Here is a 27,459-nt window from a genome sequence, read left to right as displayed (position 1 = left end):
AAATAATGTTATACTGTATGTGGTGACCCACTTTGTAAAAGTCCAATTTATAAGCTATGTAACTTTTTAATGAGATTATTCATAGAAATGGCAATATGTAAACATGATCTTTAGAATGCTTTAATGCCATTAAAATAATCTCATATATCTGCATATTTCTTAAAAGTGTATGTAGTTTGTCTTTTTTATGAGCTTTTCTTATTTGGTCTTCTTAATAACTTGATCAGGAAGGCAAGAGTATTTGACATTTTTTATAGATCAGACAATAGATTCCTGAAGTTGGTCTGACTTGCCCAAAACCACTGGACTAATGAGGTGCCAAGTCAGGCCAGATAGCCAGGTGAGCTCCTGAACAGGGTTCCTGAGCCTGAATACCTGGGTTCAAATCCCTGTTCCTCCTCTTACCCATTCTGTATGAACTTGGGTAATGACTGAATCTTTCTTTCCCTGAGTACTTTTCTTTCTAACAAGAAGATAATGATGATGATAATGATGGCTTCCACAAAAGTTAGTTGTGAGGATTAAATGAGACACGATATGTAAAGCACATAACACAGTGCCTGGAGTATAGTAAGTGCTTAGTAAATATTACATGCTACGGCTATTATTGTTACCGTAATCTTAGAGCTAGTCCAGTTAAGACAATTTTGACATAGTTAAAAGATTAAATAAATAACCACATAAATTTCATATCCAGTGATTAAATTTGGCACATATTGTAAAAGAAAACTGACATAACTGGATATCACAGTCATTCTTGACAAGGGGGTCTTGGGGAACGAGTTGCATCAGCTATTCTTAAAAGTTTCCTAACAAAATGCTCATATTTTATATTATCACACCACTCACTGAACACAAGTTTAAAGAATTTATGTTAAATTGAGAGAAACTGTACAAATTAACACTGTGATAAACTCAGCAGTGTACTAGAGTCTGTACCCATTTTATCTTGGGGATCAAAGTTCCCCTGTTGTAACTGCCACATTCCAGCCTGGACAGAATAGTTTCTGTGTAACTGGCAAGTCTAGCATCTTGACTAAAAGTTCATAGTTAAGGGCTTTAACACAATGTCTTTGAGGACAATGGACTCCTCATTCAGGGCAAGTGCAATCCTGATCATGTTCAGTGCTACATAAACTCAAGTTGATTCAGCTTGGGCCTTCATTTTTTTTTTTTTTTAAATAAAGCATCTCCGAAAGGAAACAAAATAGGAAGAAAAAAAATACCTATGTTCACGTTTGGAGGCAGATACGTAAAGTAAATATGTTTAAATGTTCCATATCAGCATCCAGGAACACCAGAGAAAGCTTTGCTGCTTGTTGCTCACTGACAGACAGAGCAGCAGTGTCTGTGTGTCTGTGGGACAAACCAACACACATCCAGGCAGGAAGAAAGAAGAAACATTTACAGTAGACTGATCAATAAAAACCACACAATGATCTCTTCCTCTAGGTAGGACCACAGTAAAATTTGGAAAGCTCTTGATCTCTGCTTCACAGACACACCTTATTATAAAACGCAATTTATATCCTTGAAGATGCAGAAAAGATGCTTCTTTAAAAACAAGAAAAATCATTTTATTGGGGAAGGTTGGAGAACAGGCTTTTAAATGGGGAAGTAGTGGTAGCGAGGTTGGGAAAATAAGTTGGGAGAGGAGCAGTCATGGATTCAAATCCTGACTCTGTCACTTACTAGCTGTCCGACCGGAAATTTATTCAACATACTTAATTTCATTTTCTTCATATATTAAATAATAATTATACCACCCAGTTCTTTAGGTAACTGTAATGATTATATTAAATAATTCAGGAAGCATCTAGGAATTCTCAACATGCTGTCGTGATTTTTTACTGTATTATTACTACTATTACTACCAAAATAATAAAATGGTATTATTAAGAGGTTATCTTTTCCTAAAGAAAAAAGGGGGGTCGTTTCTGGATCCTTCTATCATGCTATCTTTCTCACTATGATTCATCATCTTATTTAAGAAGATAATCAATCCCTTAAACCAAAAAGTGAATGAAATGTACAGGAATAAGGGGTTGGGGAATTTCTGTCCTGCAAACCCTAGGATGATTTACAAATCTCATAACTTATGATCTAAATAATCCACAAAACAAGAACCCAAAATTTGAAAGTAGTTTTTAATTAAAATTGACTGTTTAGAAAGATTCAACGAAGAAATTATTATGGAAATCAAAATACGTATCATTCATTCATATACCTATTTTCTTTCAGAAAACTCTTAGAAAGAGCCCAGAGCACATTTACTCAGGTATACACAGATGTCAATAAACCTGGGGGAAAAATCACAACTTTTCAAACAAATAAGAAGAATAGAAGAAAAAATTACTCTAAGACTAGTAAGGAAAACCATTAATTTAGCATGGTGTGATGGGAACGGAAGGATTTTTATCACAAATCAATCATAAAGGCCATGATGCCTATTCTTGAAGAGATGGATTATTATGTATGGCTCTTGGCTTGCTTAATCCTCTCTTTAAGGATGTTTAATTTTCCCCGTGCATCCTTTGTGGCCTGCACAATAAACACATCCAATTTCAAAGTCTCATACAAAAGCATAATAGGATAGGGGGAAACAACAAATGGGAAAGAATGCTTAGTTTAGGAGAAAAATTAGCTCAGAAGTCACAATAACTTCACTTTGTATATCAGAATTAATAAATCAAAATCAGAAGAAAGAACTTACAAATCAAACATAAAACAAACGATCATTTCAGTCTTTTGTAAAATGTGTGAATAAGTAAAATGTTTATTTATTTCATATGCAGAGATTATCCCTTACTATACAACATTTTCTTTCGTTCCTTTTCCCTACTATGGATAGAGTAATTTCACCCTCTAGAAACAGGGTTAAGACACAGCTCCAGAGACAAACTGCATGGGTTCTAACTGGAGCTCTGTCATTTAACCAGCTCAAAGTTCTCGTTTGTGAAAAGACAGTAAAGTATCTACTTCATATGGTTACTGAGGATTAATCCTCATACTCACTTAAGTGAGTCACACAGGTTACTCTCCAAACAATGCTGGGTACATAGCAAATGCTCATTAAATGTTAGTTGAACAACTATACACTAAATAGCAACACCCATATGGGGGAAACCACCACAGCCTAGAAAATCCTACCCACCTTCATTCAAGTTATCTACTGAGCATTGGTCTTTTCCAAGTCATTAACTCATTTAGCCCTCACAAAAAGCTTTTAAAATTGGTATTATCTCCATTTTACACAAAAAGAAATGGACCTTCTGGGACTTCAAAGCACTTGCTGAAAGTCAAACTGCTAACAATGATAAAAACAGGGTTTCAGACTCAGTATTCCTGATTCCCAACTTTTGACGCTGTTTCCATGCTCCTTTCAGCAAGTTCCAACTCTGCACATTCCTAATTCCTTCCTCCCGTGACAGTGCAACACCAGACTGACTTGTTAACTGCAAACCTGCAATAAATCTGCGGATGTCTGAGAAGTTAGAGAAATTATTAGGTGGACCCCAATGCCACATTCTATTCTTCTATTAATTCCATTAAATGCAGTCGTCATCACAAAGCCTGACATATACTTACTATTCCTCCAAGCTTTGCTACAGTTCCTGATACTCTCCCTTCTGCCTGGGATGGTGCTAATGCGGCTCAAAGCCCAGTGCAATTGCTCCAGTTAGGAGCAAGGGCAGAGCCCTGAAACGCATCCTGGTATTTTCCAATTTCCTGAAAGAAAAGCTACAGGCTACAAGATGTCACACAACATGCTTGTTACTACCATATACACCCTACAAAAATATTTTCTGTCATACAGATGAAAAAATTATATTTGTTCACTAGAATAATCTATTCTCATGATCTCACTATTTTCTCAGAAATTTTCACAAGTTTTTATAAGTCATCTGCTTCAGATGATGTTTGTATAATCATTACCATTATACTTTTCAGAAAGTATTTATCAAGCACTTAATGGTAATACTTTTCAGTTAAGAAAAAAAGAACAGTAAAAATCAGATAATTCTTCTTAAATTGCCTTTTGCTACTATAAAATTAGTAAAATGTCTATCTTCTGTAATTGTAAGTCTAGCACCTGGCACAGTGCCTGATACATAGTAGGTGCTCAGTGAATATTTGTTGAATGATTAAACAGCTTGTTTATGGATGAAAGAACAGCTTCAAAATGCCATCGTAAAGTGGCAAAGTGAGACAGATTTCTTTTTAAATTTCAGTGATCATGATCTTGCTAGATATGCACATCATAATCGACATTCAACTACACAATCAACAAAACTCACTTCATATCCCGTTATGAAGAGTAAGGAGAAGTATAAAAGTGAGAAATCTGATTGCTGCCCTGTAAGAATTTACAATCACTTTTCATTAGGTTGGTGTGAGGGTGAAGAGTGGGGTGCAGGGTGGGGAGAAGCACCGAGGAACTGAGAATTTCACCCACTAAGTTCAATTCTATCTTTAAGTGTTACATTTTGTAATCTTAAAAGATTGAAAGCTGCTTTAAAAGAGCTAAAATATAGGATAACCATAGTTTTCATTTCATATTTTTTTCTGTTACCTATTATTATCTATAAGAAAACACTCTATTCTGGAACAGGTATCACTTACAGAGAGCACAATATATTAGGAAAATTCAATATATAAAGTCGGGTGTTGTTTTATTGTTGGGTGTGTCACTATATTAGCCCATTGCTTTTAGCAACAAAAGTATAAATTTGCATCAGATCAGATACTTTAGTCTGGCAATAAAACATACCTCATCACAAACAACTATTTTTTTTCTACTGAGTTGAGAAGCCATGCTTGATTTTTAAAGTCATCATCATCATCATCATCATCATCATCATCATCATCATCATGTAAACTGGACCCAAACCTGAATTCAGCTAACTTCAGAATATATTTTAAATAAAGCATCTTTTTCAAAATATTCTGCTTTCTAGATTTGTAACTTCCTATAGATTTGTAACTGCCCATAGAATTATCTTCTCAATTACAAAATACCTTAAAACAAATTATCTACACATGACGAATATATATTAACATTTCCTGTTCAAAATTATAAATACAATTAAAATACTAAAGTTACTAAAAAAGACACTTTATAAAAAAATTTTAAACAATGTATGTAAGGATATACACTGATATCTAAGAGCTAAGCTATATATACGAATAATTTTGATATTAGAATTCAGTGTTACTATCTAATAACTAAAAAAAGAGAGATTAATCAATCAAAGCCATTTAGTGCTCAGTATTTTAGCATCTGAGTTAAAATTACCTATTAGGTTCTTTTAACCAAAGAATTTTTTGAACAAAACATCAAGTTTGCCACCAAAACAAAAACAAAAATATTCTCAGTACAGTATACATCATTTTCAAACACAGTCCATTTATATAAGAAGTAGATATTTGGTTATCTGTTTCATTTTGTTTTGTTTTGTCTTTGTAATATAACCCCTGAGAAAACTCTGCTTAAGATTCACCTCCTCTCTGACCTTTCCATTGCAGTCCCACAGGGTCTCCTCCCAGAAAGCTCAGGAAATCTAACTACATATAGCAGTTGGTGAGATCGTTAGTTAGCTGTATACTTGTTCCACTGTCTTTGGCATTTTTGTTTCTCATAAACACTGCAAGTGACCATTATGCTCTCTTTTCTACTTGTAAATTACTTGGGCGAGGTCATCAATGTTTTCACTATTTTTTTTTCTAACTCCTTAAAATATTGAAAAAATAATGCTCAGTACAGCACTCCTAATTCCATAAATGCATTTCTCAACCATTTTCCACTTTTATACCAAATGCTCAAATAGTAAAATCTTAATAAATTCAAAATCCTAATAAGTTCACAAATGCCTACTTCCTTAAATATACTTTATATGGAATCATATTAAGCACATACCAAAATAAAAGCATTAATATCATATATATACATACACACACACTTTGGAAAATCGAATGACTAATAAAATGAATAACAACAAGATAAGGATTATTATCCAGTGACTACTAAGGAAATGTTCCCAACATCAAAATTCTTTAGGTACTTAAAATACATTATCAATGAAATGGTTTTTTAAATGATGTAACATTTTTAATGAATAAAACAAAACAAGTCGAAATTATCCTTCAGAGAATCATCTTGCACATAAATATTCAGCTAATTTCTTCCAAACAATAATCAGTGCTATGTAAGACATAAAGGAAAAAATAAATATATTACCATTCATGCCCATGAAAATGTTTAGGATTTTAAAGTCTTGGTTTCTTGCATAAATAAATACCATTGCCTCGAGTACTCTCTGCTAGGCAACAATTCCGGTATGTTCACTTTTGTTTCCAATTATGTTTATGTCTTGGATTTTCTTATAACTCAAATGAAAGGCCTTATGAAAAATGGATAGTAGTAGAGTATACTGGTTTCTAACATGAAAGTTATACAGGAATCCAGCATGTCATTATGTTACTAGGAAAGTCTATTTCCTTAGTCACCCACAAATACCGAAGGGCATTGTGATTTGCTGTGCTCCTACACCATTCACTTTAGAGATGAATTTTTTTTTTTTTTCTTTTTTTTTGTTTTTTTTCATGACCGGTAACGGGATCGCAACCCTCGGTGTTGTGCCCGCACTGCGCTCAACCAGTGAGCGGACCAGTCTCTATATGGGATCCGAACCCTCGGTGGGAGCGCCACCACGCTCCCAAGCGCCGCCCTCTACCGAGTGCGCCACCGGGCCGGCCCTAGAGATGAATTTTGAGACGTTACATAGTAAGTACAATATTTGAATCTTTGCCACAGAACAACAATATTTGAAAATTTGCCAAATTTAATATTTTTTCTTCCCCCTTTAAGCATAGCATTGTCCTTAACTTAATGCTCTTCCACACAAAAGAGAGACCAGGTCTTCTGGAATGCTCAGAGAAAGATGGTGAGCATTCATTTATTAAACAAATGAGTACTGAGTACCTACTATGTGCAGGCACTGTGCTTGTTCCTGATTGAAAGTCAGAGTAATAACTACAAACATTCTTTTGCCCACCTACAATATAATAGGTGTGGTGCTAAGCATTTCACAAGCATTTTCTCATTTTACCCTCACAACTGCCAAATAAAGTACATACCCACTTCAGAGCTCAGGAAACTGATCTTAGAAAATATAACCTACATACTGAACCACACAGCGAATAGCATAAAACAAACATTTAAACTCACACCATGATTCCAAAATATGCTCTATTGCATTTGGACACAATATTTCATATGGTTTTATTTTACTCATTCCGTCGTAATAATGTTTTTCTAGTTATTTCTCAGAATTAATTGGCCAGGGGAAGCCTGTGCCCACAGAAAGAGGTGTTATAATGGATTCATACGCCCTATCAAATGTTAAGCTATTTTGTCAAAAATATTTTCAGAAAATTAGTAATTAGAATAGTCCTATTTACTGTATAATATGAAATTAGCATATTTTATCAATTTTATGGGTTGGTTTTTTTTTTACATTTAAACATTTTTTTTTTTTTTTTTTTTTTCTTTTTCCATGTCCGGCAACGGATCGCAACCCTCAGTGTTGCCCCCGTACCAGACCGGGGACCGGCAACGGGATTGCAACCCTCGGTGTCGCTCCCGCGCCTCGCTCAGCCAGTGAGCGGGAACCGGTCTGTATGTGGGATCCGAACCCTCGGGCGGGAGCGCCGCCGCGCTTCCCAAGCGGCGCACTTATCCAGTGTGCCACCGGGCCGGCCCGGGGATGGCATTTCTAAAAGAGTGACCAATCACCAGTGCCGATACAAAAGACAGAAAACAAGTCTCAGTAAAAAGCAGAATTCCCCAGTCTGAGAAACTTTCCTTGTATTACCTCAGTAACAGTAATCTGATTTGCCTCTAACGTTCTACATTCAGTTGAAATAATTTATATTCATTCATATGTTCATTCTACAAATATATACTATCTACTTTATAGTGTGCTCCCATAACATTTCCATGGATGTTGGTTTCATGCACTCACATAGTATACATCTTTTACTCATCTATTTTTCCATCTACAATTTTGCTTTAAAAACATGCTTTCAAACTTTCCCCATAAACCATCAAACTAGAAATTAGCTACTGGAAGTAGCTATATTACATTTTTTCTAATACGGCTAATATCTCTGCTTCAATTTATCAATCTCTGCTGCATTCCAGAGTGCCTTGATATACATAAGCATATTACAGGACACTCAGAAAACATGAATTACAGAGAAATCATTCATGTTAGCAAAGAATTCTTACCTTAACAAAGAGATTCACTGAAGGTTTCTTTTTTGAAATTGAATTCCCTTTGTGAATGTAATAAGTTTTGTTTTCTAAAACTTAAAGTATGAAAAAATTCTCAGAAACATCTCTTAAATAAAAGAGATGTTTAAAACTTTTTTTAAAAACAAAATTTTCTTTAACTGAGATGACAGATATATGCCACACAATGGAAAATGGAGACATAGTAATTATCAGACTAACCTGAAAACTGTAGACATCTGGAAGCAGAACCTAAACCAGCTCCCACTTTTCTTTAAATATCTGACTTTGCAGTAAAGAAAGTTTTTCTTACAACCAATCTTAAACATGACCTTTTATGTTACTGGAAATCTGGCAGTACATTTTTAATGGGTCCTTTCTGTTTTCCAACCACTATCAAATCCATAATATTAGTTGACTGTAATTTAGTGTGTGTGCTATCCACTGGAAAAAGAGAAAGACGGTCATTTTCATGAAGACCACGGCTATCATTTGACTTCATTAGAATGCTTACTATGAAAAGGTATTTGTGTGTGTGCTATCCACTGGAAAAAGAGAAAGACGGTCATTTTCATGAAGACCACGGCTATCGTTTGACTTCATTAGAATGCTTACTATGAAAAGGTATTTAAAAAAAAAAAACTGAACTCTTTAATCAATTTATTTCAAATTACAAATAATAATATATGATGTTTACTCATAATTTTTCTTCTATGTTCCTTCAAAAAGTTTGCTGCTATGTTTCACAAAAGAACACTTTTCACAATTTATGCTTATTTATGCTTATTTTTTGCCCCTGTAGCAATAAAACTAACACAAACAACCAAGGTAGCATTGGGCCTTTCTTAGACTCATTATTCTAAATTGTAAAGTGAGAAGATCTCCAGGGATTTTCCCAGCTCTAAAATTCTATGAGTTAAATACCTCTTTATTAAAAGCAAACTATCTACAGTGAACCAAATGATTTGACTATTGGACTTTGAATTGAGCAACAAGAAAATGTTACTCAAGAGTCAGGTTACACATTTTCTATTTCTCTTTAATAAAAAAAATATTAAAACCCCAAATTTAGCAAGAGTATGCTAAACTTCATTAAATATTGCTTAATATGAAGGAAATCGTACCTCTGCCAACGTAACCAGCAGCCAAATTCCTAGGAAGCCAGCACTAAGAGGGATAGTGAATGTCCTCTAGGCCAATTCTCACCTTACAGACAGAGAAACTGAGCCACTGGGAGAACCAAAGTCTCCCAGGCACTTACAAGCAGTAGGGCTACCATTTTTTTTCTTCCACTTCAGCAAGCTGCTTCAATCACTATGTGGTATAGAGTGAAATTCCATGTCAGTAAACAAAGGAATAGAAGAAGGTAATTCCATTACCAGGCCACTAAATAATTTAGAGCCCAATTTTTCTTTTTTTATGCAAAGACCTTATGTTCAGAAACTTACAGTTCAAAGTACATGTAGTAAAATCATGTCCATATGCAGATATTTCTTCTCCCATATGCATCTTAAGAAAATAACAAACAAAAAAATAATTTATCATCAGCCCCTAGAAAACAAAAACTGAAATTAAAAGAAAGAATGGAGTAAATCTAAATTGTATATTTTCATTCCTTCTAAAAGGATTAAATAACAGAATTCTAAATGGTTTGTTTGTACTTTCCATGCAATATGTAGATTAACCATGAAATTCTGTTTGGGACACTTTGACATCTGTTTTCAGTGCATTACAATGAAATCTGGGGACTTGATACATACATTTGCTGTAATAAAACGGTCACTAATCAGTGTTTTCCAAAATATTGCCCATAACTATTACTATTCAGTAGTCTCATTTGCATGATCTAATATTGTTGCTACATCATGTTTCTCCCCGACAATGTGTTAGCTGGTCCCAGGCACATGGTCTAAAATGGCTGCAAACCACTCAATACTCTCAGCATTTCCATAGTACTCTGTACATACACATGCAGTCTCTCCTAGAATTGATTAATACTTCATCCTTCACAAAATATTTTCTCTGTAACTGGAACACCCAAGATTGAATTCATATCCCCGGGTGTGAAAAACTCAACAACAATAAAGGAACATATACTGAAGAGGAAATTATGCCTCATGGGGCTTCTACAACAGGAGATGTAAACATAATCCTAACTCAGAAGTCCCTTTAACAAATCTGTAATGATGCCTTTTGAACAACAAATGCAGAATCTATCATTAACTTAAACCATTTCTATGAAGTGAAGAACAAGTTGGACCAGACTTTAACACTAGGTCTACTTCAATTCTCTGGCATTAATAAGTAGCTGTATCAAAGACAGACACCAAGAGCCATAAGCTCACAAGGTGTTACCACAACCTCCTGAATGTTAGACTGGACAAATACTTCTATTTCATATTGCACATATCTGGTGTGTCAAGTACAAAACATGCGTCTCAGGGGAAAAGTAATTATGAAAGCCCAAACATGGTATTCACCAAAAACCAAAAACTTACTAAAAACAATTTATTTACCTATGCTGATTCTAAATGAATTCCATATTTTATCAGTATTTGGAATTATATTCATATTGCTCAATAGTCCAATATAATTTCATTTTGTCCTCCCATGAACTCATCTTAAACCTGAAATATGTTTCTCTATACACATGTTTTATATTATACAAATGTTGGATGCAAAAAGCAGATTAATTGTAGGCCCTAATGCTGTGTTTGTTAGTACTAAGAAGTCATTCCAAATGTTCCAAAAGGGATTAATGTAGTATAACAAGTCTATTTAATTATTGTAAGACCAGTGATCCTCATATTACTATAAGCTGCTTTTCTCTTATTTGGAGACTGTAAGTAGAACAGAAATTGTTACATGATAACTATAAGTCATATCTTAAAATATTGATGCTTTACCATCAGGAATAAAGAAATATATAAGCATCTCTGAGAGGCATAAAAGGCAACCAGTATTTTAAGAATCATGTATATGCTCCCATTTTAGGTTAACACCAACTTTAAATCATAAGTGTAAGCAAAGCTTTTCAAATTCATTGGGAATATATAATACCAAATCTTTCTGCACTCAACAGCAATCCAGTTTACATATGTTAAAATTTTTTGAATGTACTTTGTTTCATGCTTTGTTTGAATGCTTTTTGACTTTTGTGTATGCCATGAACAGAATAGCAACTAAACACCAGAATGTTCTCCAAAAGAAAAGGCATGCCACAGATTATTAAAAAGTATGTGCCAGAATCTAAACAAGCTAATCAATGTTCTGAAATTGCTTTCTGCACACCCTGGTTACCCTTTAACTAATGGACAAACAGTGAAATAACTTTTCCTATTAACTGCTGGCTAGAACCCCAATGATAAACATTATTTTAAAGTGCTTCATATAAGAATATGATGCTTTTTTACAAGGCATCAATGTGACATGTGACTTAAAGTATTTCTCCAGTATGGATTGTGGATATGGTCTAATCTCTCCACTTGCCAAACCTGCTGTGCAGAGTGAGGGTTGTAATCCACTGGCCATGAAGAACCAAACACCAGCACTAAGGACCCAGGACCACAAATGTTGGCTCCATGACCTCACATATCCAACCAACCAGAGCCATTTAAGTCAAACACTGTGATCCCAAATCACAGTTTGGTAAGACGTAAATGTTTTAACCATTTCCCACTTGGCTTCCAGTTGTTCTTAGTAAAAGTAAAATCACTTTAAGGGTCATTTTCAGACAAGAAACTTCAGGATTAAAAACAGTCTAAAAACCAGCAGCTTGCTCTCTTTTAAGAACAATCCAGTCTGGCCACATCAGCATCATTTCTGTCCAAACAAATCTAAAACGTAAGTGTAGTTCTCCCAAATGTTGACAATGCAATTTTTTTGTACACAAAAGTTTTACACTTTTTTTGGAATGCAATGAATTACAAGTGCCTGCTAGGACACCCTTTATTCAACACCAAAGTTGATTATTCATTCAGAGAGCCACTAATAAAAATAATTCTATTCCTTCCTTTCAAATATGACTACGTTAATCAAGAAATTTATTCTCTAGTAAATCTGAGATAAAAGATTTCTAAAACTGTACAGGAATTCTAATTTAAATGGGTTTTAAAACTATAGACAACTAGCTAACTTCACATGCCTACACTCAGAGTTTTCACTAGTATTCATACACACCACTCTGATCAGGACTTTCATTTTCCCTTTGAATGTCTTATCACCTGAGATATATATAAACTAATTGATGGCCTCTTCCCTCAACACCCAATTATTCCTTCTGTTCACTACTAGATAGTTTCTCTGGAAGTCTAGATTATGCTATGTTCCTTCATATATAGGCATAACAGCTATTATTAACATTATTGCTTTCACTTACATGAATTATTTCACTTAGTCCTAAAACAGCCCTGTGAAGTAGGCATTTTAATCCCCATTTGACAAAACAGAAAATCAAAGCACATGGAGCTTAAGTGACTTGGCCAAGGTCACAAGATGGATGCAGGCCAGAACCCAAAATGCCAGATTCTATGCATGGACTAAAATGTTTGTGTTCCTTCAAAATTTGTATGTTGAGGGCCAGCCCGGTGACGCACTGGATAGTGCGCCGCTTGGGAAGCGCGGCGGCGCTCCCGCCCGAGGGTTCGGATCCCACATACGGACCGGTTCCCGCTCACTGGCTGAGCGAGGCACGGGAGCGGCGCCAAGGGTTGCGATCCCGTTGCCGGTCTCGGTCCGGTACGGGGGGGGCGACACTGAGGGTTGTGATCTGATGCCGGACACGGAAAAAAAAAAAAAAAATTGTATGTCCCGCTCACTGGCTGAGCGAGGCGCGGGAGCGGCGCCAAGGGTTGCGATCCCGTTGCCGGTCTCGGTCCGGTACGGGGGGGGCGACACTGAGGGTTGCAATCTGATGCCGGACACGGAAAAAAAAAAAAAAAATTGTATGCTTGAAATCCCAACTGCCAATGTGATGGTATTAGGAGGTGGGGCCTTTGGAAGATAATTAGGTCATGAGGGTGAAGCCCTTATAATGGGATTAGTTCCCTTATAAAAGAAACCCTAGAGAGCTCTCTCACTCTTTTTTCTGCTGTGTGAGATTACAAGAAGAAGCCAGCAGTCTGCAGCCCAAAACATGGCCCTCACCAGAACCTAACCAGGCTGGCACCCAAATCTTGGACTTCAAGTCTCCAGAACTGTGAGAACAAATTTTGGTGTTTGTGAGCCACACAGTTTATGTTATTCAGCTATAGCATCTTGAACTAAATAAGACATTTTCTGTGCCTTACAAAAACTAGGCAGGAGGAAGTGAGATCTGCTCAACTCCAAAAGCAACCCCAAATTCAAAGGATGACAGAATGCTTTTAAATCACATGTTATTTACTCTTCAGTCTAAGGATAAGCTATCCTTAATTCCTGCATGATCTAATCTCTACCTCTCTTTTTTTTCTAACTTCACTTCTCCTTCTCAATTTCCCATGACACACACAGACACACATACACACATCAGTACCCACCAACTGTCCACGGTCCAGGAACTTAACCTCTCTAACTCAACAGTTGAGATCACTTTAAAAGTCTTTCGATGGAGAAACTAAGGCAGATGTCTGAAGAAACTTGTAGACATTTTTACATCCTCAGAGGCTGGTTGCTGTTCTCATACCACAGTCCTACTGCCAGATGACCCATGAGCCCAATAACCACATCCAAATCTGACTCCATATTGGACTACCACTGGGGATGCCAATGAATGAGCAGAAAGGCAAGAGAGATGTTTCCTACTCTAGACTGGTTTTTATAGAAGAGGAGAGAAAAACTGGAGCTACTGAACAATATCAGACTCAGTGCTTTTCACTGGCCCTTCCTCCTCTGACCCTTAGGCTGCTGGATTATCAACATGATTAATTCTGAAAAGCATTTAAATTCCTTTTTTCTGTAACATTTCTGGGGGGGGACAAATGGTTTAAAACAACTAAAACAGGAAAAGAAAAGAAAGAAAAGGAAAGAAAGCCTTTCACCTGCTATTTTCAGATATTTTTAAAGGAGAATACAAAAATCTGGTGCTTTTTTCTAAGGTGCTAGTGCCTGCAGCACATTGTCTCTCATCTGTCAGTGTATCCACACACATGTATAAACAGTATGCGACATACAAGTAAGAAAATGTACATTCTAACTTAAACTTCCTTTTTTCCTCTAATAATTTAAAAATAAAAAGTAACAGCTTGGATTTCAAATATTTAACCTGGCAAATATAGGAAAAATCATGAACTATAATGTCATATTTGGCAAAGAAAAGTTTGGTAGGATAAAAATATCTGTTTTTTAACATTTTAGAAGGCATTTCCAATATTTTAAAAATAAAATTATTTCACTGCTTCAGAAGAGAACGGAGGTAAAATTCTCTATTTTTGTATATTAGGTTATCATGAAGAGTAGAAAAAACAGCTTTTATATTCATTAAAATAAAAAGTTAATTTTACATGCTGGCAAAAGTCCCCACAGAAATAAAATCTTCATATTTACTAAAAGTTCTCTACTAAGTCACGAAATTTAGCTACATAAGTCACAGAGAATAGGTTTCCCTTAAAACTATAATATAAATTGCAAGATGGTATACATAAAATTACATTACTTTCATGTTTTAAAAAAATTGCATGTTTTTACATGTTTAGTATACAGACTTTTCCAGTACTGGACAAAGATTTTTTGAGTAAGTTTAAAAGAGTGGTTTTAGGACGTACACATTGGTAACCAAAAGCATAACTAAATTTACCACTTTTACCCCCTATAATGATGATAAAATATTTTTGTTGTAACAGCTGAAAACATTGAAAAGCAATTATTAAGGAAACCATAAAAATAAAAAGCTCAAAAGTCAACCTCAAAAGAGTGGGGAAAAGGAAATTGTGATATGCATCACCATAAAACACAGAAACTGAAAGTCTAAGAATAAATCCAAACCCCTCCAAATGCCAGAATACTATCCCCCACCCTCCTGTAGCAAGGAAGGCTGCAAATCTGTTCCCATCACTATCGGCAAACAAAAGAAAGTCATTTCTACAGCCAGACCATGTCAAACAGAAGATGTAGCTACTGCAGAGGGACGCCTTGAATCCACTGGTGTGTAAAGTAAGGGCTGGGGCCTTTTTGTCAGCTATTACCATAAAAGAGTAAGAGGAAACAGTGACATTACTACACAATAGAAAGGTCAAACAGCTTGCAGCCATTTCATGACCCAGACAAGTCAAGGTCAAGGGATTCAGGTAGCAACTTAGCCAGGGCATAACTTACAGCACAAATGAATTGTTTTAACACATCAGCTTTGGTCAATTAAACCTAACAAGGCAAGTTGCATCACGTAGCAGGGTTCCTGACACCAAGGCCAGAAGCTGAGACCGACCTCATAAAACAAGGCTTTTAACATAGCATAGCAAATTTAAGGTAATCCATCCAGAAACTACAGATGTCAGAATAATAAAATACAAGTTGTCCTAAGCAAGAACATTTTTCACACTTTAGAATTCACTAATAGAGGGGTATAGACTTCATATTGACATACTCATGTTATGAACATAGGCATAAATGTAATCCCCACTCACATGAATCACAGAATACACCCTATTTCAAATAACCTTTTCTTAACATCTGTGCTCATGATTAGATTTTAGTCCTAAGCTCTACCATTCCCTGTTAACACCAATATATTTCCCCATGTAATTTTTTTCAATGTGAGTGTGAAAAATCAGGTTTTTGAAGAAATCTTCACCTTTATTCAGAATCAGAATACATATTAGTGTCACTTAATGTTAACTGATGTTTGTTAAATGCTTTTATATAGTTTTATGAGATATACATATTTTAAAATTCAAAGAATGCTATTTATTTAATTTTCTATTTTGAGAAATGGAGTTGAAACTAACCAGAACTTTACAACTGCATGTATTTAGCATGAAAGATTTTTTTTTCTCAAAGGCAATTCTTATTTTATTTTGCACTTGTTTAAGCAAATTTCATTTTCAACTGATTTGTGCTTCATCAATAACTTACTACATGCTCTGAACTGCCTTAAAATGGCATTCTGAAATATACAACCTCCAGGCAACTTTCAGCTAGCAAAATTACTTCATCCATCACCCCATATTTTCAATTATATAGCCCTTATTCAGAGTTCTTTAATTTGTCTGTGATTCATCAATGCTGTCCCATTTAAACTATCATCATATACAGAGAGAATAAGTGAATCTAAGTGTTATATTATAAACAATATATTTATGCACATGAATAGTGTGCTTTCCCATCTTAGAACATTACTTTATTTAAATTTTGAGGTTTTTTTTTTTAATATGTGTGGCCTTCAATTCAGCTCCAAGGTCTTTCCACCTCATTGGTTAATTGGTAGCCATTTCTTCCAATTTTCTGAATAATATAACAACCAAAAAGCCTAACCATTCAAGTCCTATTAGTCTCACATCCTGTAACGTTCAGTCTAATACAGACTAATCCCACAGACTCCCTCCTAACTACATGCACTTAGTTTTCACAAGTTCTCTGCAGTTTGATGATTTATTCTCTATGCCAAATCCTAACAACCGAATTTGGCTAAATTAACCACATCACATAATTAGAGTTCAAGGACCTAAAAATTTACTTTAAAATGAGACAGTATACCACGCTGCCACAGAAAAATGGGCATGATCAAGAGGAAGCGTCTCTTCTTGCTATGCTTGGCGCTGAGGCATGTGGCTGTAATAACTCAAATTTCCGATCGCATAACCACTAGTCCTTGAGATTTCTAAAATTATTCCTCCTCCACAAGGATGGAGGGGAAAAGGTTGGAAAACTGGCTTTGAACATTATGTTAGCTAATCATTTGCTCCGTTGTAGCATCTACACAGAAAAAGTCCCCAAGTCTCACAAGTTCTACCTTCATTAACCTCAAACTAGAAAATGCTATTTGCTCATAAACTGAAGAGAAATGTTTACCCAAAAGCTAGTTTCAGAGCAAAAGATCACCCTTGCTTTTGCCCATAGTTTTCCGATATTTAATAGGTGCCTATTTTAATAAGTGCTTCATATACTCTTTTCACTCTCTGCAAACCTTAAGCATCAAACAAAGCAATAATTATTCCTCTGATTATAAGTCAGTTATCATGTAAGCCACTGGGATGACAGAAATGAAAACTAATTTATCTCCATTTTTAAGAATTCCAGAGGATTCTGACTCAGTCTCCCACTGGGTCCCTCCCTCTTCAGGTGCTGTAATTCTATCTGGTCAGCAGACATGGCAAGAGTGTCATAAAACAAACACTTTTTTAAAGCCTTACTGGTCTAGTTTTTCAGCTTAATCTCACAGAGTAAAAGCTTATGAGGAGAAAGACCTTACCAAGTTGGATATCTTGGATTGCTGTTTCAAATTATAGTGCCAAAATCAAAAGGAAAAAGTGAATGGAGGATTAAAACTTTAATTTCCTTTTGGCACCTTCCTTCTAAATTCCAAATTTAGGAAAAAACAAGTAAGTAAATTTTTTAAATCCTACCAAATCTATTACAAATCTATATTACTTCTGTTTGGGCTTCCTATGTACCACTTGAGAAAACAGAAACTTCAAAGAACTAAAGCAGTGGTAATAGGTGGCCTTTCTAAATGGCTCCTGCCCAGCTTTAAGTCACCAGGCACACACGCTGTAACTGTGTCTGTCAGGAAGCCATTCCTCAGAGACCCGACCAATGTCTCCTCTGTCACTGTAATGCACACTTCCCCCAAATTACCATTATTCCTAACAATGAACATTATTTGGGCTCTTTCACATATGGAGTTATTTTACAACAGAAGAGACATAGTGCACTACATTTGCAAATCCAAATACATAATCTAAATAAAACTTTTTTTTACAAAATTTGTAGTGCTGTGTTCTCTCTCTCTATCCTTTCTGTTTGAAAAACGAGATCATATTAACAGCAATGCAAGAGCTTAGTTTGCCATATCAGAACACAGATGCCAAGCTTTCCCAGCTGGCAACTCGGCCTCAGAGTTTAACTCTCAAATTGTCTGGCAAAAATATCTTGTTGCAGGGACATCATGGCAGAGAGGGCGAACTTCTTCTGGCCCCTTAGACTATGTTTCCTTCTTATCAGTGAGAAAATTGCTGAGTTCTTATCTTACAATATATGTTCCCACAAAGGTCTCATTAAGCCTAGGAGTAAGACATGCCAGTAAGAGCCCTTCTTTATCTTGTGAATTGTGTATGAGCCAGAATGCAAACAAATGTGCACTAGGGTTCATGAGTTCAGTCAAGGACAGGATGCGAGATGGGAAAACTTAACCATGTGCTCCTAACTCAAACACACATAAACTTTATGCTCTCTGAGCATCTCCAATGCAAGCACACCAAACCATACTAGAGAGCAGCCTCATTTTAGCAAATTATGAAAGCTTATTTTTCCCCATAATGGAAAATACCTGCAAATGAAGTGAAATTTATTAAAATGTTAAAATACGTTGTCAACTTGTGAACAATTATCTGCTTAAGCTTTCTATAAAGAAATAATTGTTACCCAAAAGCCTTCTGAAACTCAGTAACTAAAGGAAGAAAATCATTCTTAGCATTTGTTTCCTTACTAATGATATGTAACAACCAGGAAGGATTCTATTTCAAAAACAGTAACAAAGATTAAAACTTCCTCTACAAATAAGTCACATTTTTCACAACTTCAAAATGTACTTCAATTATTATAATATTTGACAATAAAAATGACAAAAGTTGCATCTAATAATGGATCCCAATTTTAAGGGTTCAACAAGACTAAAGGAAACTTATAATTTTTAATTAGAGCAGTGAGGTTTCTGGACTCTTCTTTAGCACTCCAAAACATGTTTAATGAGAGTGCAAAGTACAGTCCAAAAATCAGCTAGGCTGACTTAGTTTAAACTCTAATCTAATGTTAAATTTGTGGCAACAGTTACTATCTCTTGAGATCTTTAAACTTCTTGGTGTGTTGTGACCTCTTTCTTTTTCAAAATCCTCCCCTGCCTCAGAGAAAGCCCAGTCCCCTCACTACCCCCGCCTTTTTTCCCCTTCAGACAGGACACAGTCTGGCGACTCAAGGCCTCCCATAGGCCAGATTTCCTTCTGTGAAGCCCTTTGGGTAGAACTGCTAATCCTTCTTATTAATTAACGAGATAATAGTGGTTAACCGGAAAGCAATATTAATACTAACTATGTAGGAACCTTCAACCAAAATTATTTTAGCCTTTTGGTTGGTTTTCCTGGTATGCAGAATATTGCACTGAGAATCTGACAACATTTTGATGCAGAATTAAGAAATTCAGAAATGACTGGTTTATATCAGACCTTGACACAAAGGTATTCTCATTAGGGTTTTTTATTTTTTAAAAACATTTACACTGTTACACACTACTAACTTGAGAGACAAAAAGGTTCTCTCGACATGTTCTATAAAATTTGGAAGTGTGGAAACTGGAAATTGCTAAGAAATCAGCAGTGATTGAAAGCAATAGTCAGTCATAATGAATGCACTACCTATCACTGCATTCTGCTTGTGATCCACACATTGGGATGGTACATGCTGTGTCCTATAGAACATTTATGTCCCAGGAAGGTGTGCTGTGCAAGGCTTGCCTGGTTTTTTTTGGTTTTGTTTTGCTTTGCTTTCATGAATGCAATAACAAAGACAATATGGGGAATAGGTACCACCTGCCCAAGAATCATTGGACATCTTTAATATCTTTGGGAAAACGGAGACCACTTTAGAGCTATTTTTCCCCTAATCTGACACAATCTTTAAAAAAAAAAAAAAAAAAAAAAAAAAAAAAAAAAAAACAAAAAACTAAAAAAAAAAAAAAAAACAAAAAACTAAAAAAAAAAAAAAAAACAAAAAACTAAAAAAAAAAAAAAAAACAAAAAACTAAAAAAAAAAAAAAAAACAAAAAACTAAAAAAAAAAAAAAAAACAAAAAACTAAAAAAAAAAAAAAAAACAAAAAACTAAAAAAAAAAAAAAAAGGAAGGGTTTTATATTAGCTATGGTTTGCTGCAGCAAACAAGCAAGCAGCTTTCATTCAGGGATTGTCAAAAACTTTCCAGTGTGCCCACTGCAATGCGGATGCCAACCAACGAATCAAAGGCATTCAGCAACTAGACAAAGAGGGTCTGATGCCAACCTCGGTGCCACTGGCAACCATTATTGGCATCAAACACAGTGTCTGCCTTTTTTTTCCCCCTCGCCTGGCACTTCACAAACAAAATGGCGGTTCTTGTAGCAACGAAACAGCCGAAGCGCAGCCCTCTGAATCAATAACGTCAAATGATTTTATGGATTTAAATGCAGCTACTCCCAAATGATGTATATATTTTAAGGAAAGTGAAGAGGACATATAGTCTTATAAACAACTACATTGAACATGACCCTTTGCTAATGTAAAGAAACAGTAAAATGGACTAAATTGCGGTCAACCAGACTATATGCATAAAGGAAGCTGAATAACAAAGAGATTTAGCTTTACAGAAAATACTGCCTTGCAGCCATGTGATGCAAAACTCTACTGAACTATATATCAAAAATAATTTCAAAATGCATAAAATTTTCCCAAAACCGTATCAGATGCAGATGTAGCACTATAGCTTGTGTCAAAGATCTAATAACTCTTTCCACATTTCAGGAAAGATGAGGCTGCTGGCCATGAAGAAGAAAAAAGTGTGGGTTGAACCAAAAGAGAAAGAGGGAAAAAGAAAAGTATAAGAAGTTGGTCAACAATGGAACTTTATTATATATTGGTCTTTATTTCATACTCCAGAAGAGATGCAGTATGTGATCTTGTATAAATAACCAAGAGGACTATTGACATTTCTAGATCTGGAAATTGTCAATATATTGTAACATCACTCCACACTGCAATGCGGATGCCAACTAACAAATCACAGGCATCCTGAGCTAAACAAAGAGGGTCTGATGCCAATCCTGGTGCCAGTGGCAACCATCTTTGGCATACTCTCTGTTCTTTCTCATGTTTTTTCCCCAGTCATTTAGAGTAGGGAGAGAGAGAAAAAAGGAGGGAAAGGTAATTTTGTTGCTCATTCTATTGTAAACATCACATTTTTCTTTTCTGATTTTTCTTTTATGTTTTTCTTTATATTTCTTTCCCAGATTTATAAAACAGACTTAAGTGGGTTTTCATGTACTTAGAGGAGAAATAAAAAGTCACAACGTGAGATACGCAGCCCTCTGATTGACTACAGACTTATCTTTTAAAACCTGCCTTTTTAAATCAATTGCACTGCGAAATGACATAATTAACCCATACTTGACAAAGAAAAAGATATAAATTTTGAAAAAGAGAAAACACAAAAGCATCCTGATGTGACATTTTCAAAGAAAGAGCCAACAGATGTTGAGATGAGATGAGGCACTGGCAGGTAGCAGAGGATACAAAATAGATGCACAGGGTAAAATTATAAAAGGTTCTTACAATAGAGATGGTGAAAACAACAACAACATCATTGTTTTATCTGAAAATATAGTCTCCAAAAATTGCTTAAAACTTTATTATTATCATGACCAATAGTGCAATGTAGAAGGCATTTAATGCATTTTTTTTTTCAATCTATCTTCACAAATCCAAAGGATATGTTCTTTATTGTCAGTTCATCAAAACTAAGGGAGTTGGCTGCCTGCCCCAGGAGTAAATGTGCGTGCATGCCCACCTCAAGGATTAGCCTTCAAGCAAGTTAAAATGTGAGCAACAGTGAAGTGGTTGCAAATTGTCCCTCTCTGAACTAAAAAGTTACATGACCCACTTTTTAAAACTTTACTTCCAGTCTTAACTTTCACAACACAGTTACAACACATTTACAGTCATTTCAACACATGTATACAGCCCACCTTAAAACGTCACCTCCTAGACAGATGTCAATCAAATTAAGTGTCATGTGTTAATAAGCTTTTATTTTATGACACATAGGATGAAAATATATTTTCCCAAACCATCATTATTCAGACTTTAATTCCTAAGTGCGTAAAAATAGTAAATTCATATTTCATTTTTTTAAAGAAAACGTAGTATTTCCAAATGTGCAATGTCCAACACCATTATTTAAAATCACAGTAAAAATTTAGAATGACATTTAAGCATATCTCTAAAACTATATGAAAGAAATATGAAGACAAAAAGCACATAGTAAGCACCTAGATTCCCGAGTCAAAAGAGCAATTTTGATATTTTACTTTTTTGGATGATAATAAAGTTCAAAGCAATTTATTAAATCCCACATTTATATAACAAATATCAGATAACCATCTGCCACCTGGCTATCTGCAGGCCATTTTCCCTCCCACCAGGCCAAGATTGGAAATGACCCACCCATCATCTGTGGCAGCTCAAACTTCAGTCCACTTAAGGTATGCTGCTTTTTTAAATGATGTTTTACTACAATGGATTGTTGCTAAGCAAGGACATCTATATTCTGACACATTTATTTCAAGCAAAGAAATTCTCACCTACTTAAGGAAAATATATTAAGAAAACAAAAATGATAAAGAAACATATTTTATTAACTCAAAAAATACTCATCAACAACATTATCTATTTTGAATTATTCAGGCAACATTTATACCACTCTTTGTACCGAGTATTTTTTTAAAAATAGGTATGGTATGCAATTTCTGCATTCTTTTTGAGATTTATTTTAAACCAGTGTAACCAGTCCACTTTATGTTTTTGTTCTGTAATGTTCTGTAAGGACAGATGCAACTTTCCTCCTCAGTAAGTTTTATGAATTTACATTCAAGTAAACTAACGATCGTAAGTGTTCCTAAGTCATTCTGGGAAGATATTATAAATTATTTTAAAAAGAACTAAATTCCACTTAATCTATAGTGAATACGGAACAATCAAAAGTAGGCGTTGATAGAAATATTAAAATTAAATCTTGATCTACTGGCTACCTTAAACATTTTGTTACAGTAAATGTTCATTCTATTTTCAGCACAATAGCACCAAATTCATGAACAAACTTTCTTTATCTCATTAATGAAGAGGCTAATACAAAGATTATTAAAGAGCAGTCTGACTATTCATAAATAATGTTACATTTTTAAATCAGGAAAAGACGAATACATGCAAGAAATGTAGCCTAGGACAGAAAGTGAAGTGTAATAAACTATATTTTTTAGAATACTGTGTCTTTGAAAAAGTATATTCTTTCAAGGACACTTGAAAATGCATCTCTTTGTGATCTTTAAATATCCAAGCCTATCCAGGTATGAAACTTCGTGTCTATTTACATGGCTCACACATGGCAGTGGACATGTGAGTGGATGTGGGCACACCACTGTACCCAGTGAGGGTGGAGAAGATCTAGGGGCCTCAAGGACCATCTAACCCAAGCCAAATATTCCACATACGGAGGTTTGTGGGCAATGTTTGCCGTGCTAGAAGAAAAGAACAATCTGCTCCTACCTTGCTCCTGCACGTAGTATGCCAAAAACAAATCAAGCTCCTTAACTGATACTGTGATATGATGTGGCTGGACACAAAGTGCTGGGTTTGTGCAATGTGGGGATTTCATGAGCCGCTCTCCATCGGTACTTTCCAAGGGGATGCCTTTGAACAGGATCACCATGACTAGATCCAGACGCCAGACTTTGTCTGCCTGTCGCAGGCAGTCGATTCTCCTAATCTTACCCTTCTGGTCGGGATTGGATAAGACACAGCACGGGTGCTTCTTGCCAGTCACGGTAAGCACAAAGTCCTCTCGGTACTCCTGGCGGATATCTTTGCGCAGTTTGGCCAGGAGCCTGGATGCCCACTTCTGTTTGATTTCAGGCTTTTCACTGAGAAGCTCATCTTTGACTGCTCTTTCTTCATCCTTTGACATTCGCTTCTCATGCTTTTTAAAGTACTTGCGTTTTCGAGCCTGCAGGTTGAACCAAGTATAGGCAATTGCACGGACATGTGGAAGAAGTGCCTCGATGAATGGGTGAAATTCATCCTGTGGAAAATGAGGGGAGAAGGAAGGTATGCATAATCAGTTTAATTTCAGCTCAAAAAACAAGACCACAAATTCAGTACAAAAAAGTATGCATGAAAATAACATTGCTTTCTTATTTAAAATTATCAAAATAGCAGGACAAGAAGAAAATAAAGAATGCCAAGCTGCCCCCTTTCCACCAAAATTCACAGATAGATTCTCCCTCCTACAAAGAAAATAAGGTTTATATTTTATATTTCCACTCGTCTCATCCCCCTCATTTCCACCCCAATGCCATGCATTCTATATTCTTTAAAACATATGTAACCAAGGTGCTTGGCACCTAATTTAATATTTAAACATTTGATTGACCAACTAACACTATGCAGTACCATTTTACAAAGAACACAGTGAGTTATTTTTGTTGTTGTTGATGTTGTTGTTGTTTAATCGGTGCAGAGCTGTTCAAAAGGCAGGAGCGATGCCACAGTTCATTTCTCTTCTCTGTGGCACAGAAACACAAAGCATATAGATGCTCAGTGTAATGCCACACAGTTCCCGCTTTTGGAGCATGCTCTCAGCAAGAGGCTGCTGGTGGCACAAAGAGCATGCGCCATTAAACTTGATCCATTTTCTTATCAAACGTCCAACATTCCAACACTGAAACAGCACCATTCCAAGAGTGGTAACTAGAGAAACCGGTATACAGTGAGGGAAAGTGGGCAAAGGACACAGCTTGTCGTATCAGTGTCCTGAACAGAAGGTTTCCATACTTTGGGCACTGCATTCTCTCCCCTCACCACCAACGCCAGATCCCAACACACACACACACACACACACACACACACACTCCTGCTCTCTCACAGACACACTCTTGCATTCCTAATAGAAGTTTTTAAAGTTGAAAACAAAAATTACATGAGTGTTCTTCTAACAGCTTTTGTATAGAATATGAAGCCCCACAGAGTCAGTTAATTTGTTAACCGATCACATGAGTATGGCAATTATTCTAAACTCCTTAAAAATCAATCTGAGGTGAACAATGAAAAATGGCAACTTGGCACCAACTTTAGATTCTTTGTGTCTCTGTAAACTGTGGCAGGGTGACACCAGGAGTGAGTGCACTGATGATAGTCAGTCACTGCTTTTGTGGAATCCATACAATTCATTTGCCACGTAAATGAATTCTTGGACAGGACAGTGGGTGCACATATGCATGTGCTTGTGAATCCGCATGTATACAGATTATATAGTACCTGTCTTTTGAATTAAGTGGTTAACCTTTAGGCTCCTGCATTTTTCCTGCCTGTTTCACCCTTTTCTAAGGGGCAGGGAAGGAATAAAGAGTGGCAGATAATCTTTATCTACAGATATTTCAAATTATTTCCCAATGCAAGCAGTGTTTGATTACTTCCTGACTAAAGAAAAACCTGCCTTATAAGCTTAGGCCTCTTACTGTTTGAAGAAAGAGCTTAATGTTCTGTGCGTGCACCACTGTACGTATGCATCAAGCCGAGATCTAAAGCAAATGAGAACTTCCACTGCGAACACTTTTCTGATCACATTGACTATATTGTCATCCCAACCACAAATTAACTTTCTCTGAGTGTATCCCAAGTTATAATTTATATACTTGTGTTAGTCACCCTGAACTATGTGGAATAACTTCTATTTAACCACCAGACTGACTAATTCCATTAGGTAAAGATGATGAAAGTACAACTAATAACACTCTAACAAAGAAGGTGTCCAAAAAATCCCATATAGCTATGAATGCATTTTTAGGATGAAATTCAAAGTTTTAATGCTAAAGACTGCAACACATTAGCAGTTTGCAGTTCAGATACGGAAAAGGTATATGACCCATCCAATCAATAACATAGTTGTCAAGTGTTCTAACATATTGCCATAAAATTTTCCTATAGCAGAATAAGTATGAATCAAATTTTATGACAATACGGAATGCAGATGATTACATCACAGTATGAGGCATAACCAAATGCCATAGAGGAAATCATTAAACCGATCAGTAGTTTCCAGCAGAGATTTGAACAATTCGGTTACTATGCAAGCACATTAAACTAGGCCATGGAAAGAGTTAAACCACAATCTGTTCTTTGTGTGGGAAGGCAGCCCTGCTCACAGCAACCACAGCCCATGATAAGACCTCCCTATCTCCATACAGTTTCTGATGCCATGCTTTTAGCTTTCACTGTAACTACAAAAACTTTGTTTATCCCCCTTAGAAATACTATGCAAAAGGAAAGACTGCTCAGGGAAATGTGGACTTAAACATGCTTTGGGAACTCACTTCCTATAATCTGACTTTCACTATGATCTATGGATATAACTAAAAAACATGGATATATGTACTCATAAACTAAAAACTTGAGAATGTAAAGAGTACATGGGGAAATGGGAGCTTTGTCTCACTCACTTTACCTTTGCTATGCTTTTTTAAATGCAATATTATTTTAACAGATATTAAGCAATGCAGTAACACTTAAGTACTTCCTTAAGTACTATGTTCAGTGACATTTCATTTTCTCATAAAGACATCAAACATAGTTTTGATTAAATTTGTTTGAGCATAAACATCATCTATCATGTAACAAATCTCAAAATTTTAATAAATTATCTTTAAAAAACAGAATGCAATTTTGAAGGTTGAATTTGAAAATTCTTAGAAAATGCATTATTTTTAAAGGTTGCCCTTGTCAATTGTGCCAAATAGTTTTAAAATATACTTTTTTTTAAATTGATAAATAAAAGTAGCAAACTTTCTCAGGCCACCAATTTGCCTTACCTTTCAGTGCTTCACTATTCTGTGGATTCCTTTCAAATGAAACACTTATTTGACAAGGGGACATATCCCCCAAAAATGACTATAAGTAGAAATTTGCCATAAGTCACAAACATTTCTGCATTAACATGCCTAAATGTCATCTCCCAAATGTGATTGTTTTCTAATGCTGAGTATTTAAGAATATACTCATATTCTTAATGATAGTGAGTGACATGAATATGGAGCATAGTAACTGTCTCATCAATAAAAAAGTGATTAAAGTATTCAAATGTCTAAACTAATGGATTATTACAATAACACTAAACAATTACCAAAAAAAAATATTTTAATCAAAGCATATAAGTGGTTTAAGATCTAACATCTCTAAACGAAGGTG

The 27,459-nt window shown here is 35.6% G+C and overlaps 1 protein-coding gene across 8 annotated transcripts in view; it reads right to left on the bottom strand.

Moving 5' to 3' along the window:
• NFIB (nuclear factor I/B) overlaps nucleotides 1-27,459 on the bottom strand; it is a 246,666-nt gene that overhangs the window by 202,996 nt on the left and 16,211 nt on the right. For 7 of the 8 annotated variants that reach the window (XM_008579231.1, XM_008579235.1, XM_008579236.1 and 4 more), the window contains exon 2: nucleotides 23,767-24,298. In XM_008579231.1, coding sequence (XP_008577453.1) covers nucleotides 23,767-24,298 — 532 coding nt within the window. Of the gene's footprint in view, nucleotides 1-23,766; nucleotides 24,299-24,669; nucleotides 24,685-27,459 lie in introns of those variants that run through there. The other variant, XM_008579232.1, reaches the window with a different exon arrangement.

This window comes from Galeopterus variegatus, unplaced genomic scaffold (assembly GCF_000696425.1).
Source record: "Galeopterus variegatus unplaced genomic scaffold, G_variegatus-3.0.2 Scaffold1840, whole genome shotgun sequence".
NCBI classification, from domain to species: domain Eukaryota; kingdom Metazoa; phylum Chordata; class Mammalia; order Dermoptera; family Cynocephalidae; genus Galeopterus; species Galeopterus variegatus.
The sequence above is the reverse complement of the archived record's forward strand: the minus strand, read 5'-3'. Positions and strand labels throughout refer to the sequence as shown.